The sequence below is a fragment of the Lissotriton vulgaris genome, chromosome 9 (assembly GCF_964263255.1).
Source record: "Lissotriton vulgaris chromosome 9, aLisVul1.2, whole genome shotgun sequence".
NCBI lineage: Eukaryota > Metazoa > Chordata > Amphibia > Caudata > Salamandridae > Lissotriton > Lissotriton vulgaris.
Genome location: NC_141697.1, coordinates 679,886,782 through 679,905,157, shown reverse-complemented (window position 1 = coordinate 679,905,157; position 18,376 = coordinate 679,886,782). Strand labels below are relative to the sequence as shown.

The 18,376-nt window shown below is 45.4% G+C and overlaps 1 protein-coding gene across 2 annotated transcripts in view; it reads right to left on the bottom strand.

Annotated features, from left to right (window-relative positions):
• Positions 1-18,376, bottom strand: part of STRN4 (striatin 4) — a 336,971-nt gene that overhangs the window by 198,958 nt on the left and 119,637 nt on the right. For both annotated transcript variants that reach the window (XM_086938400.1, XM_086938401.1), the window contains exons 6-7: positions 17,957-18,101; positions 17,385-17,532 (exon numbers count right to left, since the gene is read on the bottom strand). In XM_086938400.1, the coding sequence (XP_086794526.1) occupies positions 17,385-17,532; positions 17,957-18,101 (293 nt within the window). The remainder of the gene's footprint in view (positions 1-17,384; positions 17,533-17,956; positions 18,102-18,376) is intronic.

The window sequence follows — 18,376 nt, the reverse complement described above, 5'->3', positions numbered from 1 at the left end:
CAAAGCTACGGCCAGCTGCTGGGCAGTAAGGTTGCCTCCCCCCCCAACCATGGGAAGTCCCTCCAGTGAAAGCACAAAGGCATATAGGGGGTCAGCCCCTGATTTTCAACACTGTTCTCTATCAAAACGCCAATACTTATTGTGGGTTTTATTAACCTGCCTTCAAAATATTTTTTGGGGTAAAAGTTTCCATAACAATTATGCTGAGATTTAGTTTGTTATGCAAACGCCAGATATGAATTTCTGCCCTGTTTTCTGTGCCACAGTTTTGCTATTTTGCCACTATTTTATCTACTTCGGACCATTGCCATTATAAATTACAATCACTTTTATTTAAGTATTAATTATTTAAAAAAATTAAAAGCCATTGTTGTTTGTAATATCAATACATCTAAGTCACGTCAATACAAAACATGTGGCATTACAAATGCTAAAAGTGTCACATTTGCTAAAGTTAAAAGTATTGGCATTGTAAATCACAAAACATAAATATTAAATGTCATCTACAAAACCAATAGCTCCAACTTTCCTACTGTCAGACCTATTGGCAACGCCAGTGCTTGTTTCCTTGTTGAGTGGGCTTTTGGCCAGGAGTTTAGAGTTTCACCCGATGAGGAAGAGTATACCTGAATTGCTTGTACAATTCAAAGTGCAATTGTCTCCTTTATTGGACTTGGAGTGAGAGACGAACCATTGATTCCCCTTACGGTATTGTCTTGTCTCCTTTAGATAGTATAGTAAAGCCCTTCTTACATCCAAGGTATGAAGGCTTCTTTCTAGTCGTGTTTGTGGGTTTTTGAAGAAAACTGCTAGCTGAATGCTTTGATTCATGTGGAATTTGCTTAGTAACTTAGGTAGGAATTGAGGGTTGGTCCTTAGGATACCCTTGTCCTTGTGGATTTGCAGGTATGGTTACTCAATAGTTAATACCTGTAGTTCACTTACTCTCCATAGGGATGTTATAGCTAATAAGACTTCAGTATTTATCGTGAAGTATCGGAATGAATGGTTCTGTCATTAGCTGTGTTAGAACCGTTTTAAGCTCCAAATTGGAGCTGGAGCATTCCGTGAGGGTGCAATTCTCCTGGAACCTTCCAGGAATCCTTTGATGACTGGTGATGTGAAAAAAACTTTTACATGACTCTCCCCTAGTGTAAACTACTATCACTGCAAGGTGCACCTTGAGGCTTGAGTAGTTGATTTTTTATATAGCTAGTGTGAAGGTATATGAGCACTGTTTCCTGTGTGGATACTGAATTTAGGGTATTGTTCACTGTACACCATATGGTGGACCGTTTCCACTTAGCTGCGTAGATTTGTCTAGTGGTTTGTTTTCTTGCCTCTTTAGTATCTCCATTATTATTATTATTATTATAATATGAAATTTGTAATGCGCTCAGCTTACCCGGGGGCATCCCGGCGCAACAGACCAAAGAAGGAGTAACTCGAAAACTCACTACTGTGGAAACAGGTAGGTTTTAAGAAGTTTCCTAAATATTAGGATCTTGTGCTCTGAGCGAATCTTAAGGGGCAGAGAGTTCCACAGAGATGCCACCTGAACCGAGAAACGCCTGCCCCCCGTCCGAGCTCTCCTGACTCTCGCAGATTGCAAAAGATGTTGCTGGTCTGAGCGCAAAAGGCGTGGAGGTTTATAGGGACGGGCCATATTAACAAGGATGGGGGGGCCTTTGCCATGTAAAATTTTATGGGCCGTACACAACGCCTTAAATTTCACCCGCTCCTTAACGGGGAGCCAGTGAAGTGCTTTTAGGGCCGGGGCAGCGGACTGCCTTCTAGGGATCTCCATCAAGACTCTGGCAGCTGCATTTTGCACCTGTTGGAGGGTTTTAAAGGTAGCTTCAGGGGCACCAAGAAACAGGGCATTACCAAAGTCAAGCCTAGAAAGGATTAAACCCCGCATCAAAAGCTTCTTAGCTGGATCCGGAAGCAGTGGGAGTACCTTTCGGGCTGACTTCAGTAGACCGAAGCAAACCCCCGCGGTCTTTCTGGCGTGGGTCCTGAAGGACAGATCTTCCTCCAACCATACTCCCAAGGACTTGATCTCCTTCTTGGGAGATGGAGGGTCGCCAAGAGACCGGGGCCAGCAGCTGGCAATGATGGAGGGACTGGAGTTGCCCAAGAGCATCAACTCAGTTTTACCTCCATTGAGCTTAAGAGCCGAGTTGGACATCCATTGGTAGACATTAGCCAGGCAGTCATGCAACAAGTTGGGTCGTTCCGCCAGCTGAGTGAGGCCCACCACCAGCTGAGTATCATCAGCATAGCTGATGATCTTCAACCCCGAAGGGGCTGCCACTCTTTCAAGTGGAGTCATATATGCATTGAACAAAGTAGGGCTCAACGATGAGCCCTGAGGGACTCCACATTGAAGAGGGAATAGGGAAGACTGCTCTGCCCCTTCCCAGACTTGGTAGAAACGGTTGGAGAGAAAGGATCCCAACCATTTCAAAGCCGTCCCTGAGACACCTACCTCTGACAGGCGTTGGAGGAGCACCTGATGACTCACGGTGTCAAAGGCAGCACTCAAGTCCAGGAGGATCACTGCCACTGATCCTCCGGTGTCAAGAGTGCTCCTTGCTTCCTCCACTACCGCCAGCAGGGCCGTGTCCGTTCCTTGGCCGGGACGGAAACCAGTCTGGGAGTCTCCCAACAGGTTCTTTGCTGTAAGTTTAAGTGTCTGAGCTCTATGTACTCAGGAGCCAGGCTGCTAGGCTGAGTGTAGCTGGTACTGGGGGAAATATTTGAGCCATCTGCATTGTGAGAATGTCCTTCTCTGCCTTGAATTTGATCATCTGTCCTTTGGACAGTTTGAGTAGGCTAGCCTTGCTAGCCTAGGTTTGCCTTGCCCATTGGCGGGCTCTGAGAATTAGGCCTAGACCTGGTTGTCTGGCTTTTTCCAGTGCCCTTTGAAGTAGAGGAATTGGAGGAAAAGTATATGCAAATGTATGTCCCTGACCAGTTTGGCGACAGAGAATTCCCTTTTGGCAGGTGGTGTTGAAACCGGAAAGCAAAGTATTAGCATTTCTTGTTTTCCACTGTTGCGAAGAGGTCTATTTCTGGTGTACCCAGAGGCTGAAGACCCTTTAAACAGCCATTCCCAAAGAGGGTGCATGTGTAGATGTGGATGGGTAATGAGGGGAATGCATAATGCTATCATGACAATGAGTTTCATGACTGTCCCCACTGTCATAGACTGCCCCTTCTGGATGAGGCAAGTTTTCTATTTGATAGTTTGTATACCCCTTTGGGTCGGGTGCCCATTCTATTCCGAAAAGCAAGACCTTGAATTGGTAGGGACTGTCCTCTTGGATGAACCAGAGGTATCTCTTGTGTGTTCGGTTCATGGGGATGTGTAGATAGGCGTCCTTTAGGTCATTGTTAATTCTTTACAATAGCCATGGCGTATCACATTTAAAATCCAACTGTCTCAATCAATCAGGGATCTTGTGTAGCACAGCTACACACCCGTGAGGGTCTCAAGGCACTGGGTGGGGGGTGGGGGGTGAGGGGAGCGGCTCCGTAGGGTGATGTGGTCATCTGAAGAGCCAGGTCTTGAGATCTTCCTGAGCTGGAGCAGTGTAGGGCTTGGCCCGAGATGTAGGGGAAGGTGATTCCAGGTCTTGGCAGCAAGGTAGGAGAAGGACTTTCCACCCTTTCTTGTCATGTAGATGAGTAGCATGGTGGACAGAGAGAGGTTGGCTGATCTGAGGTTTCTCTTGGGTGTGTGGAAGGAGAGGCGGTTGTTTAGGTATGCTGGTCCAATGTTGTGGAGGGCCTTGTATGCATCCGTGCGGAGCTAGAAGGATATTCTTCTTTCGAAGGGGAGCCGGTGGAGTGCACAGAGGTGTTAGGTGATGTGGTTGCGACAGAGGATGTCTAGGATCAGTCTAGTGGTGGCGTTCTGGATAGTCTAGAGCTTGCAAAGGAGTTTTTTTGCTGATTACGGCATACAGGGCGTTGTCATAGTCCAATCTGCTAGTGATGAGGGCGTGTGTGACCGTTTTTCTGGATTCAGTAGATATGTTTTCCTATTGATGTGGGTAATGCACTATTCTGCTTCCCACTGGTGTTTGGGGGTCATCTTTGTGGGCAAGTCACTTGGAGTTTGCTTCTCCCCTCGAGGGTTGGGCCCCCCTAGCTCTTCCTATGCAACAAAAGCACTGCTTTGGTTGCTGCTGCCAGGATTAGTATCCGGACTGCTGGTTCCACTGCTGTACTTTGCCTTGTGGTTGATGTTGTCTTTGCCCTGTTGAGAAGACCCCCTTCCTGTGGGTCTTCAGACGTTAAATCCTCCTCTTTTAAAGGTGCCCAGCTGTTGCAGGGCCCCTATAGCCCTGGCTGTCTCATTGTAATTTTTTATTTGTTGTAGGGATTCATCTACCTCACTTCCAAAGAGGGCGTCTTCTGTGAAGGGTTTATTGATTATGGAAGTTTAAACTTCCCTTTTCAAGCCTGAAATTCTAAACCAGGCATGCCTTCTTAGTTTTGGGCCTGTGCACATTTGTCTGTGGCTGTATCTGAAGGGTCTAGAGCCGATTTCAGGCAGGTGTTAGTTATGTATTTTCCCTCCTGTATGATAGATTTTGCTCTCTTTTTATCTTCTCCTGGGAGCTTGTTCATTAGTTCCTCAATGTCGTCGCATTGTTGGTGGCCATAGCTATTAAGAAGGGCATTAGAGTTTGCAATGCCCCATTGCGATGCTGCCTCATTCTTCATCTATCTCCCCATGTCCATTCTTTTGATTTACCTCTCTGGAGGTGGGCCAGTGGAGAAATGAGCGTTGACCTGTGTTCCCTTAAATATAGTTAGGGTCCCTTGTGGAGGGTTTGCATTTTTTCTCAACCCTTGGGTTTACTCCTTTTGCCGAGGCAGGCAACTTGAAAGCATCCTTGCCTTGATCCAGAATACTTGGTAGCACTGGAAGGTATTGTGTATCTTTCGTGGATGGTGCTAATGTTTCTAGGAGAAAATAGGAGTCTCCTTCCATTTTCCTCTTCCAAGGATAACCTGAAAGTATCAGCTGTTCTCCTGATGAGGTTGTTGTGGAAGGCTATGTCGTCTGGTGGCGAAATCTTTGAGGGATAGCTACCAACCTCTTCTTCAGGGCTTTCTGTGTAAAGATCAATCCATTCTTCCTAAACTGTTCCTGTGGCTTCCTCCTCTTCTGGAACGTCTAGTTCCTCCACAACATCCTCCTCATGAATTTCAGGGGTTGCCGGGGCTTCGGGGACCTCCTCTCCTTTTATTTATTTTATTTGAAAAGTTTTATATAGCGCTGGCTACACCCAGAGGTTTCTGAGCGCTTTACATGAGTAGGTAGGATTGCTACAAAATTTAGTTACATATTAACAATAGTTTCAGGTAGGTAGTTACTGGGGATACACGAGTAACAAAGGTATGGATCAGGTGTGGGGAAGAAAAAGCAGTCAGGGGGAAGAGAGATTTGGGGGTGGACGGAAGGAATAGAAGAGGAAGAATAAAGAGTGAGGAAGGGGAAGGGAACACAACAGGGCGACGAGAAAAGAAACAGTGTCTGACGATCAGGAGGGTAGGTGTCGGCCAATGAAAGAACGTGGGCCAAACTCCTCAATTGTTGCGTTGGGCAACTCCACCGGTCATCGGCCAAAGGTTGCTGGGTCGCCGAGGTACATCAGAGGGTTGACTTATCAGCCTCGGGGAGGTCATCAATAAGGTTTCAAAGAGAATTTTACCTCACTTACGCTGACCTGCGTGCCCCCCACCTCAAGCGCCTATATAATGAGGCTAAGAGACTAGGTAGGTTGCCTGACTCCACTAGGGAGGCGATCCTTATTCCCTTATTAAAACCAGGCAAACAACCTTGGGATAGAACGGCATATCGGCCTTTATCCATGCTCAAACTTGATTACAAAATTCTGAGCAGGATACTGGCTACTCGGCTGCTCCCCCACATGCCTACCCTTATACATGCTGACCAATCCGGGTTCATCCCCGCTCGCAACTCAGCACTGAATATACGGAGGCTTTTACATATCTTGGATGCGGATTCCTATAATGTGGACTCCGCCGCAATTTTTGCAATTGACATAGAGAAAGCCTTTGACAGCTTGGAATGGGAGTACCTGTCCCATGTGATGCGACAAATGGGCCTTGGCCCGGACTTATTGAGTTAGACGGCCCATCTATTTACAGACTCGACCGCCAGGGTCAAGACGGGAGGGGTGATCTCGGAGGCATGCAAGGTGGGGAAGGGCACACGACAGGGGTGGCCCCTCTCCCCATTATTATTTGCTATGGCAATGGAGCCCCTGGAGGCACATGCTAGATCGGGACGGGCGTACCAGGGCCTCGATGTCTATGGGTAGATCCACCATATCGCACTCTACGGAGATGATCTTTTACTGTTCTTAGCGGACTCAGGCGAAGCCTTGCTGGGAGCGAAATCCCTGGTGCATGCCCTCAGCAGAGTGGCTGGCTTAAAAGTAAACTGGGCAAAATCATGTCTCTTCCCGGTGTGCAAGGGCAGACTAGGTCCCCAGACTTCAGAAGGGGTGCAGTGGGAGGAGAGATGTTTGCCCTACTCAGGTACACTTATTCATCACGAGCAGAAAGATATTCTTGAGGGGAACATTGGGAAGGCACTTAGGGGGGCCAGTGCTCACTTCGAATTCTGGGCAACCTTGCCGTTATCAGTGGCGGGCCGGGTGGCACTTCTTAAAATGGTGACCCTACCACGTCTACTATACTTCTTCAGGGCCTTTCCGATCTGGGTCCCGGCAGCCTATTTTAAACAGCTCAGAGTGATGGTCACCTCTTTTTTGTGGGGTAAGGGCAGACGTAGAGTAGCCCTAGACACACTCATGAGACCCAGAGTGGAGGGAGGGCTGTCGGTCCCAGATTATGATATCTATTACCTAGCAGCCCAGCTGCAGTGGCTCACACAGTGTGTGGTGAGGGCCACCAGTGATGAGGGAGGACCCGGGGAGATGTGGGGTTGCCTGATAATACTGTCCAGCATAGTGCTACGGCTTCCGCTCGGGACCAAACCCCTTATCCTGGAGTTTGACACAGCCCGGAAATGCTGGAACAGGTACCTGCGAAGAAAGGCTATAGGGACCCCCTATGCACCTGAAATTCCACTGAGGATGTGCAGGGCCCAACCACATGGGGGCACTTGGCAGAGATTGGAGACCTGGGAACAACAGGGATTAAGGACAATGGGGGACCTTTATGAGGGGGAGCCTTGACACCATTTGCCGACTTACGGGCCCGATATGATCTACCAGGCGGGGATTTTCTGCAATACACTGCTCTCACGACAGCCATCAGAAAACACTGTAATATGGGCCTAACAGATCCACCCACTTCCATAGGGTGCCGATATGTAGTGATGGCGGCGGGCACCATAAAAGCGGTGACATGTCTCAATAGGCGCATGACACTAGAATCCCTATACCCCATGACAGCCCTGAAGCTTAAATGGGAAACTGACATAGGGAGGGACATGCCGGATGGAGCATGGAGCGGGATTGTAGAGAGGGCCTGGAAAAGTACAAGAGAAACGAGATTTCAATTAGTGCACTTTCACATCCTCCACAGAGCATATCTAACGCCAGCTCGTTTGCACAAATATTTCCCGACCCAGCCAGTGTCCTGCCTACGGTGCGCAGTAGCTGAAGCGGATTTTAAACCTATGTTGTGGGACTGCCCATCTCTTGACCTCTTTTGGGAGGAGGTGACATCCTTGCTGATAGATATAACTGATAGGGACTTACAACCCACCATGGCACATTGTATCCTACACTGGTTTCCCCACACCTAAAAGAACAAAATCACTAGTAAATTTATTTGGGGTTCCTATTGGCGAAAAGAACTAGAACCACCCATTGGAAAGCGAAAAAGGGGCCTAGTAGAGATAAGTGGAAGGCAGAATTCCAGAAGTGGGCTGAGTTTGAGGGAATCATCAGATTACAAATTGCACGTAGAAAGGGCAGTGAGACGGCGATGGAGAGGGCGAGAGCCTGGGAGAGACTAGTCTTGGAACTGGATTGGAGGTTTTCGCAGGACTTTTAAATTCCGTTAGTGCCATATCTTCTTTTTTTCCATTGAAGGAGTGCCATGTTTGTCTTTAGGCATCTTTTCTTCTTCTCCACCTTGAGGGCCCTATCAGCGTCTGAAGCTGGGGAGCTCCTCTTCTTGGGGGGTGGGGGGTGGATTCTGCCCTCAAAGGTATGGTTTTGACCTTTGCGGCCTCTCACCCGGCACCTGTCTTCATTGATTTTGACGTGTTCCCCCCCGGTGGTATCCATGGAATGGGATCCATGGGGTTCGGTTCTTTCAGCCCATTCGTCATCGTCTTCTTTGAAGCCTTAGCTGCCCTTTGTGCATTCGAGGACTTTACTCTCCGAGGGGTGAGGTGGTTTTGTTACATTTTCCATTTTCTTCTCTACGTCCTTCGCCGTCTTTTTTGGAGTAGGCCTCCTGTTCGAGGATCTTGCCTGATCATCATCGTAGCTAGAGATGCCCAAGTCCCTCAGCGATACCTGTTGTTTCTGACCGACGAGCATGGCTGTGTGATGATCCTCCCTCTGCTTTCGATGGGCCTTGAGAGTTTTCGACAAGAATAGAGCACAGGTCTCGCAGTCCTTATCCTTGTGATCCCTTGGCAGGCAGAGGTAACAGACGTCATGTGGATCACATTGTGCAAATTTGTTTTGGGAATTAACACAAAATTTGAAAGAGGTATTTTCCATGGCCCCTACCATGCCTTGTTTCGGCCCATTTGTGTCTTAGTTGCACCATCAGAATACCCAGAAAGGGAAAGGTGTCCGGAGGTCTCTCTCCTTCTTCGGTGTCTTAATCAATGAATAGGGATTTTTTCCCCTCAAATGCCGAGATCTTTGGGCAGATTTCGTCTAAAACTTCATAGTGTCTCCCCTTGCTTCCAGACCCATTGGCAGAACAACCATTTGCAATGCAATAGGTCTCGCATTTCCGCAAGTTTAAGCTCCTGGCATTGCAAATAACAATGCGTTTTATTTATGTTTCAAAAACCAAAAGATAAATTAAAGGCCAATTTACAATGCTAATAGCTGAAACTCACATAAATGCGAGACCTGCTGCATTGCAAATGCTTGTTTTTACTGTTTCAAAGATTATGTCTGCTTGTCTGCTTGCCAAGGTCACCACTCTAGGGCAACTCGCCGTTAATGTGACTATTGTTCATTATGGACTCTCAATAGTTCACTGTGTCTTGATGGAGCAGTCACAGGAGGCTGTCTGGTGACCCTATGCCAGTCCTCTGGGGATGTTGGGTGCAACCGAAAACAAAAATGTGAAAGGAGAGAGTAAAACGAAGGTAGAGAGAAGATTCATACAGGGTAAGAAAAAATAGCGTAAGAATACTTTCCAAGCTGAAAATCGGGACATGGTCCTGAAATAAATAAAAGAAACAAAAGAATTTATAGTTAAAAGACATTGAAGGTAATTACACCCTAAAACATCCAAAGTAAAGAGCAAGGGCAGTTGTCTGAAAGAACGGAGATCTGATAAGGGAGAAATAAGATCAAGAAATTGGAAAGCAAGAAAGGACAGAGAAAGAATGGAGAAAGAGAAGGAGAGATAAGCGATACGGAAAACAGGTTGGACTAAGTGTGAGAGAGGATACAGGAAAAAATGCAAAAAAGATAATGCAAGCATGACATTAATAAATGGAGACAAGAGGTAATTAAAAGAAAGAATGACTTAAGTAAGAGACACAGACACACAGTGGACGAGGAACTAGATAGAAAATAGAGGGGGAATTAAATTATAGACTCGGTTTGAATAGGGGAAAATAAAAGGGGAAAAAGAAAGAGAAATGAAAAATGAAACACAAGATGAGAGAAGGTGGACACCAAAAACAAAATAGGGAGATGTAAAAGGAACACGAGTAAGGTTGTGAAACAGAGGTTTAACTGAGAGAGTTAGCAAGGGGAAGAGAGGAGATGGCTGGCTTTGGGGGCAGGGGCTAACTGGAAGGTAAGAGAGAGGGAGCACTAGGTTGTACAGAAAGGATAGAAAAGTAGCGTAAAGAGGGCATGACCTATGAGTGGACTCCTTAGCAAACAATGGGCAAGAGAGGAAGGAGGAAAACGGGGTTTGGGAGGTCTGAATTCCGAGAAGCGAGTGACTCTTCCTTTTGAGGGGTGACTTCAAGGCCGTAATGGGGGGTCAGTGTATCAGAAAGGGAGAACACTGCTTTATCAGGCGCAGTAAAAGGAGGGGGCAGGGCACTGAGAAGTGTGAGAAGGGATAAACAGAGGGCGGGGCAAGAAGGGAGGGTGTGAGAGGGAGTTCAGCTACCGAGGGAAGCCGAGATGAGAGATCCTGGCAACGGAGAGAGGTGCCTGTGGATGTCGGCTGTGGTGCTGCAGGAGCAGGTGGCGGGAAGGCAGCACTGACACACAATGGAAAAAGGAGGGGCCCGACGGGGGAAGGGAGGAAAAGTGAAAGTGCGCCATGCGCGCGTTGTACTGAAACGTCGAGAGCCGAACGCGTGCACATCTCCTGTCCGTGCACTTGCACATCTCCTGTCTATACGCGTGCATATCTCCTGTCCCCTTTGGAATAAAAAACGACAATAAATCTCACCAAGCGAGCAAAGCATGAGCTGCGTCACTAGGCGAGACTTAAAAAAATCTGAAGATGGCTACCACACACAGGAACTTTAGGGTGCCGTCTGATGTCAAACAAGGGATGGGCCTAGCACCAAATGGTGGTCCACAGCGCACCACAGGGGAAAAAAGCATTAGCACAGCCAATAGGTCTTGCCTTTGGGACTGTATATGAGATTTCTAAGGACATGTACCTAACTGTACTTAAAGGTGTTTTTTAAGCATTAACACATTTAATATAAGGCTTCCTTAATTTTAGTTTTTGACCTGACTAAATAATCAAGTAATACTATTACAAAATGTGCTGCATTATGCTGCACAAAGCATAAGGCCTGTCCATACTTATTTGTTAGTTGGAAATATGTGATTAGTAGTGGCCTATTTTTTAGGTCTCACCTATGCAGGGTGCGCACGCGCTGCATAGGAGGGGACCTCTTGGAATCAATCAGCTTTTTTGCTTAAAAACGTGCACGCTTTGCATTGCTTTCAATTGCAACGCGTGCACGTTTGGCATTTCCCTTGAAGGAGCAAGCTTTGGCGACATCTGTTTTTAATCTTACAAAAAGATGGTGCCCCTGCTCACTCCCATTCCATACCCTTTAGGTGGTAGACGCTTCGTCGCTCCATGGGCTCTAGACCTCAGTGCTGCTTTTAAGCTATGGTAGCACACGCTCCTGCCAGACCTTTTACTAGGAAAGTCAGACTTGCAGTCCTTCAGGTACATCACTGGGTGGGACTAGCTGTGAAGGCCCTACAGAATAATTTCACCATCTCTAGCAGTGCATACATTCCTTACACTGATGACTCCACCTGCTTTCCTGTTGTATATATTTTATATTTTGTAGAATCATTACAATACACAGCTTTTTTTTCTCTTGTATGGAATAAGTTAGCTCTCATTACTATTGGATGTAGTAGGTTTTGGATGCAGTTGTGTAGCATGTATACATACTAAAGTCTGCAAGTTAATGGCCCATTCCGTTATAAGCATACTGCAGCTTGCTACACGCTGTACCTATAGAGAGCCAAGACAATATTGTAAGTTTTCTAGTTTCATTGTTTCCCACCTTGGAATTCCCATTGTACTTCACTTTCTATAAAACACAACTTGTTGCCATATGTCTATCATGTTGGGTATCTATAATGTTCCTCATATTGGCTACCTTTTTTTAAATGTATTTTTTTACGTGTATAGGTTCAGGGTAGCGGTGCAAGAGACTTCACTAACCTTTTTTCTTTGGAAAGCGTTTCCTAGATCTAGGTTCTGGTACATTGATCCTCTTAGTCAGTATCTGGGTTATTTGACTCGCTAATTCATTGTGAAAGACCACATTACCTAGACTGGAATTTCACACTTGGGCTCTATAGTTTGATCACCTCTTAAAGTTTACAAAAGGACCACTTTCCATTCCTCTTGGCTTCAGGTCTCGTATGAGAAAGTTTAAACACCACAGCTGCACAGAGTATTGGCAGTAAATGATTTGTGGGCAGATAATCTGGCTTTTCATGATAAATATAATATTCTTGGAAATCAGAGAAAAATGACTGTCTCGACTAGATTAGTCAAGGCACTATGCAAATAAATTACATAACTTCTATAGCACGTTACTGAATCAACATACTGGTGAGGAAACCGTATAATCAGGGGAAGAAAAAAAAGGGGGTGCAAGAGACACTAGTATATACCAATGTAACAAGTAAAAGCAGTGTTTACATCCTAAATGTGCCTTAAATTGGTCACAAATACCGTAGTCCTCCAACAACTGTAGTGAAGACCACATTGATCAGTATTGTAACATGAAAAAACACACTGAGATGACAGCTGGAATCCAGCACCCCAGCAGCTGAACTAGCAGGCCAGTAGACACTCCCCAGCTCATGAGATCTAACCACTAGCATGCAACCAGAACACCACATTTATAACACGCTAGTATATACCTATAGTTGTGCCCTGTTCTTTTTTGATCTGTTTTTGGTAGGCGCCTTGACACCTTCGAGTTTTAGTAGCGCAATACAAATTGCTTTTCAATGCTTTCAATTCAATTCTAGTCGAACACCCATGGTAAATCTCAAGATGAAATCATCCTGAATTTAGAAGTCCGTGTGACAGCAGCAAGATTCTTAAACCCCTCCACCGCACCTCGCTCACACTAGACGTCCATATGGTGGAGACAAGAGTAACAAGCATTGGCATAGCCAATAGGTCTCGCTTTTTTGACCTTATAAGTATTTAGTTATGCAGCACAATATCCGTGGTGCAACAACATCAACAGTTGCATGGCTAAACACTTATAAGGTCCCAAAGGCGAGACCTATTGTCTGTGCCAATGCTTGTTATTTATTTACAACTGTGCCAAAATATACTTTGTTTACCTATTTGTTTACAAGAGGGGATGAGAGGAAAAGGGTTTGACAATAATCAAAACAACCTTAGGACTATAGAAGGGTTATCAGGAGGAATAAGTGGAGAGGGCACTATGACTTAAAGGATTTAAATGTTATCATACTGCAACACCTCTCTTACAGCTTTATTTCAAGGGACTGAAACTACAAATGTACCACTACTATTGAGTCTTGAAATGGAAAACTTTTGTGAACAAATAGAAGTTCAGTACGCCCTTAAGTGATTGTGCTATGAATAATAGGCGCTCAGAAGAAATTCTATGCCGACTCTTATCTCCTGCCATGTATGTCATCACATGCACAAACTATTGCCACGTACAATGGGAGGAGAGCATAAGTCTCACCCTGGTTGGCTGGGTCCCCCCTCCCCCCAACATCAAGATGGTGGGGACTGAGAGCTGTGCTTTGCCTTGGCTCTCCCACCTGAGGGATAGGGTTGGCGAAGGTGGGCACACGTCTCCTCCTATCTTGGTTTTCCCAGCGATTCTCCTGCCCGAAGTGGGGGTCAGAACCAGTGTGCGCCAGTTGCTGGGAGCAACAAACGGCTGGGTCAGCTCACAAAGACGGCAAGTCTTTGAAGCTTCCACTTCATGGACCCTGACCATTCTGGGGGAAGAGGCTTGGCACCTCTGCCCAAGATGAGCTTTCTTTCAAGACCTGGAGGCTCTCGACTCAAGGGTCCAGTAACATGTCTGGGGGTGGCAACCAGGATACTGTAGTTAGGTCGTTTTTCAGGGGACATCTCTAAGATGCCCTCTGAGTGCATTTTGCATTAAATCCCACACTGGCATCAGTGTGGGTTTAATGTGCTGAGAAGTTTGATATCAAACTTTCCTGATTGAAGTAAAGCCATTATGGTGCTGTGGAGTTTGTATTGACAAACCCCCAGACCATATACTCTTTATGGCTTTACTGCACTTACAATGTCTAAGAATGAACTTAAGACACTGAAGGGGTCAGGGGTCAGGGCTCATGCACCTGTACCCTCACCATTGGTATATTGCACCCAGCTAGAGGGGTGGCTTACCTATGCCATAGGAAGTGGACTGTAGGGAAAGGGGGGTGAGGGGAGTGAGTGATGGGGCAGGTGAGGAGACAGTGAAGGGGCAAGTGCACTAAGCTAAGAAATAAAATACTGGACGCTGATGTGAAATCAAAATTATCGCAATCATAAGTAGGTTTAAGAAGGACCAAGGGACTTCCCCACGCCTTGGACTGTTGGGCTGTGTAATTGACACTGAACCGAAGAACCGCAAACTCCACGCCTTATTGCTTCTGTATGCAAGACGCCAGGTGGCTGTGAGATGGGGGCGCAGGACTTTGCCGGCGTTTGCTGCATGGGTAGCTGACGTGACATACGGCCATACGCAACTAGATCTTTATTGGGAACTTATGCCCACTGCTTACCGTCCAAAATTTATCTGGGAACCATTCCTACAGTGGGTGCGGGATAGAACACACACCCCCAATTCTGAACAGACTACTCCCGAGACGCCTGCGGACGACATTGGGGGAAATGATAATGTGCTGGTGCGTCAGGTTGACCTGTAGAGCTCTGATTGATAGCTGTAATATAGCATTATGTGTCTACACCTGACTGAAGTTCGATTCATCTCAAATTCACTACCCGCTAATCTATGTTCTATGTTTACACCTATGCCTAGAAATGTAATTCTGTGTCCCTCCTCACTGTACTGCATTAACATCACATACCCTGCTGTGGTGCAAATGTTGACTGACAATACCGCATATGAATGCTTATACAGGTCGATATGTTTTTTAAAAGGTACTGAGTTTTACCTCTATTAGTTTTGTTCATCTGTTAAAATGGAAAAAACACATCCTACAAGCTCTACTATACAGTGTAAGCTCCTGACTTTATAAGATTGCAAAGAATGTTTGATTTCATATGCCACTGTAATGTGATAATCCTGCAATTTGAATAAACAAAGTTTAAAAAAAAAAAAAGAAGGACCAAGGGACTAAAAAAATATTAAGGTGCATTTGTCAGAGAGGTATATCTCAGACTGTATATCTTTTTTCAAGTCTTGAGAAAATCCCAAATTAGTTAACTGGTGTCTTATTTAGGACAAGAGGTTTACCAGAACTATAAACTAGTACCAGAGTGCCACTTAAATTCTGCGAATGTTTTTTAATTATGTGGATATCATGAATCCAGGCTTGCATTTTACATCTCAGGTTTAAACACAGAAGAAAAAGAGGCCATATTCTTATATTGGGCATAAGATCAAGAAACATTTTCAAAGCCAGTTATCTTCTGCCAAAAGGATGTTTCCATTTGCAGATTTTGCAAATGTAGAACAACTGTTTCTTTCCCATCGATTCATCAAGTACTGTTTTCTCTTTCATGAGACATCGAGATCTGAGAAAGCAGTGGGACTGATAATGCCAGAAGAAACCATTACTATGTAGAGAGTTGGATACTAGTGACCTTCGATAAAAAGATAAACCTTGTATTTGTACATGAAAAGGCAGAGAAGCAGATAGGGTAGAGGAAAGTACCAAATCTGGTTGCAATAAGACAAGGTAAATAATTGCTCCTTTGCATGCCTGTAGTTCCCGAAGGCCCCTGCATCTTGCCGCTTTCATCTGGAGCCAGGAATGACATCAGAGGGGGGAGGACACTGTTCGACAGGCCAAGCTTCCAGAACACTTTTCTGGCTTTCCTGCAGAGAGCAGCGCCAGAGGTCGACCAGTGTGCACCGGCAAAGCTGGCCAGTTTTCCCTTGCACACCTCCCATGCTTGTGCTGTGCAAGCAGCAACCATTAAAGCCTTGAAAAATATATTGCGGCAATGTTCAGGTTGTGTTCAAGGCACCAGATAAATTCAATGGAAACAAAAGGGTGCAACAAACGAAAAACTCATCAGTGTGTAATGAGACATATAAAATAGCTTGTCGCCACAAAGTAAAAACACACCCAAAGGCGGGCCAAAGAGCAATGTCTTGCGAATAAGAAGAAAGGAATTGAGAAAGGCACAACACAGAACGAATGGAAAGTGGTGGGCTTGGCCTAAGCACCCCGACCAGACAGCATGCCACACAAAGCAGCACATGCGCGCTGCTAGGCTCGACCTAAAACGGAAACAGACAATTCTGGACGGAACTACCAGATGGCGGAATAATGCACAGCATGTTAATCCAGAAAAGGATTTATGCTGCAAAACAGGAGTATCCATCACAATCTGATTCAGAATAAAAGATGTCTGGCATACTATTGAACTTCTGCACATAAAATCCCTTAATAAAAGCTTTAAAAAAGCATGCAGGAAGCAGTTCAAACAATTCCTTTCCTAGACAACTCCAAAAATGAAGCGAAACCTAGCACAGTGGATAATGATGGCATCAGTACTGATTTCAACATAATCACCAAGGCCTTTGCCAGCAGTAGAGGAACAGCTGACGTAGGGACGAAATCAGGATAATCAACAGGGGTCAACCAGCATCAGGGTAGAGGCTGCCCGCAAAGGCATGGTCGAATGTCCCGCAGGCGCCTCAGTGCTTGTGGACACACTAGACGGAGCTGGTGGAGGATTGGACCTAGCCATTAACGTCAACACTACAGCAAGGTCAGCACCAACAGCTGGAAAATCCAATAATAGAGCAAGCTGGAAGGATTATGTAGAAAAATCACAGCTGATGACAGGATCACGTCCTCAAAAGTAGAATACTGTTATAAAGAAGATGTTGAGGTTCAAGTTGGGGAACTGCAACCAGGAGCAATGTTGAGAGATAGAAAAGTCCTATGTTCAAAACATCTTAAACTTGGTGCAGGAACACTTTTTCAGGAATTAAGGCTGCCCTTAAATCAAGATCTGAAGAGCTGTTAATTCAGCTGCTCATCGCAGCCGCTAGACATAAATTCTCACCTGGTCTTTGATAGCCCATAAATGAAAGAAGCCACAAACAGAAGTAAACCTGAAGGTATAAGCAGGACAGAAACTCTAGATGTAGATGCCATAGGGTTCAGAAAAGGATCCCTGACAATGGAGAAACAACATTCATGAGATCCTACACTGTTTGTAAGAGACATTTTCTCTAAGAGCAAAGCACGTCAGAGCAACATTTATGGATCAGTAACTTAACATCCTAGTAGTCAGGAGTCATGCTGGAACTGTAGCGCCACACACCATCTATTTCTGGTTTTTCCACATCCAAACTGGTACTGGAAGGAAGTTCAGGAGGTGAGCAATCTGAACGTTAAAATATCCATCAGAACACCCCTAATATTTTACTACTACCCTTTGTTAGTCCACTTCTTTAGTTTAATTGCTTCTAACCATCACATTTCAATCAAGTGGCAGACCTCTTAAATCACCAATTTCGTTGATATCTCCTGTATGTCTGTTTTCACTGGTTCCTTCTCCATCTTCACCAGAACCGAGAAAATCAAACTCGTTCAGCGCATCTTCTGAATCTTCATCCTCCTCTGGCATCAATGGCTCAGCAGATATCTAGGGGAGGGATTAAAATGAAAACCACACTGAAATCAATTGTTTTATTGAAATAATCAGCCTAACACATAACTCTAGGATTTTGTACCAAAAGAGGTAAAGGAGGTTGAGGGTTGATAAGTAAGAAAAGACCCAAAGAACAGTATTGACGCCCCTGTAACTAAACTTCCTCAATCCAGATGGTAACAGAGTAAACAATGATTTATCTGTGAAACAAGCAATCAGGGATGTAGAGGTGCAGGCCAAATTCAAAAGGCGGACACGGCTTGCAGACCCAGAAATCAAGACACCTTTCAATGAAGAAGCCACAAGCTAATGGATGAAAGGAAGAGGCCAATGTGAAGTTGTATGGGTGGTCTTGGAGAGGTCTTCCATCAGATAAGACATGCCAAATAAACTTTCAACAACTTCCATGTAATCTTGCCTTCACTCTATGCTCCTTGAGCTGCGGTCGTGGACTGTGCAGGTCGTCATCCTCATCACTATCCTCGTCCTCACAGTTGTGTAGGAAAGGAATCTTGTCCAGTACAGAGCTTGCGAGGCTGTCTTTTGTCTCCTTCCCTGCATTCCTAAAATGCAGAAAACTCGGTTACTGTTTATACTATACCAGAATGCAGCAAATGTGGTCAAGAAACAACCAAGATTCAGACAACAAGAGGAGACCATTTGCACGAAGCTACAAGAAAACATGCAGACAAGGAGAGCAACAAAAATATCTGGAGTTGTACCCATCAGAATTCAGTGTAGCTGTGAAGCAAGTGATTACCAGCGACTGCACTGTTGGTTTCAAAAAGGAATGTGCCTGAAGGAGGGACTAACCATGTAAAGTGTTAAAGAGACAAAG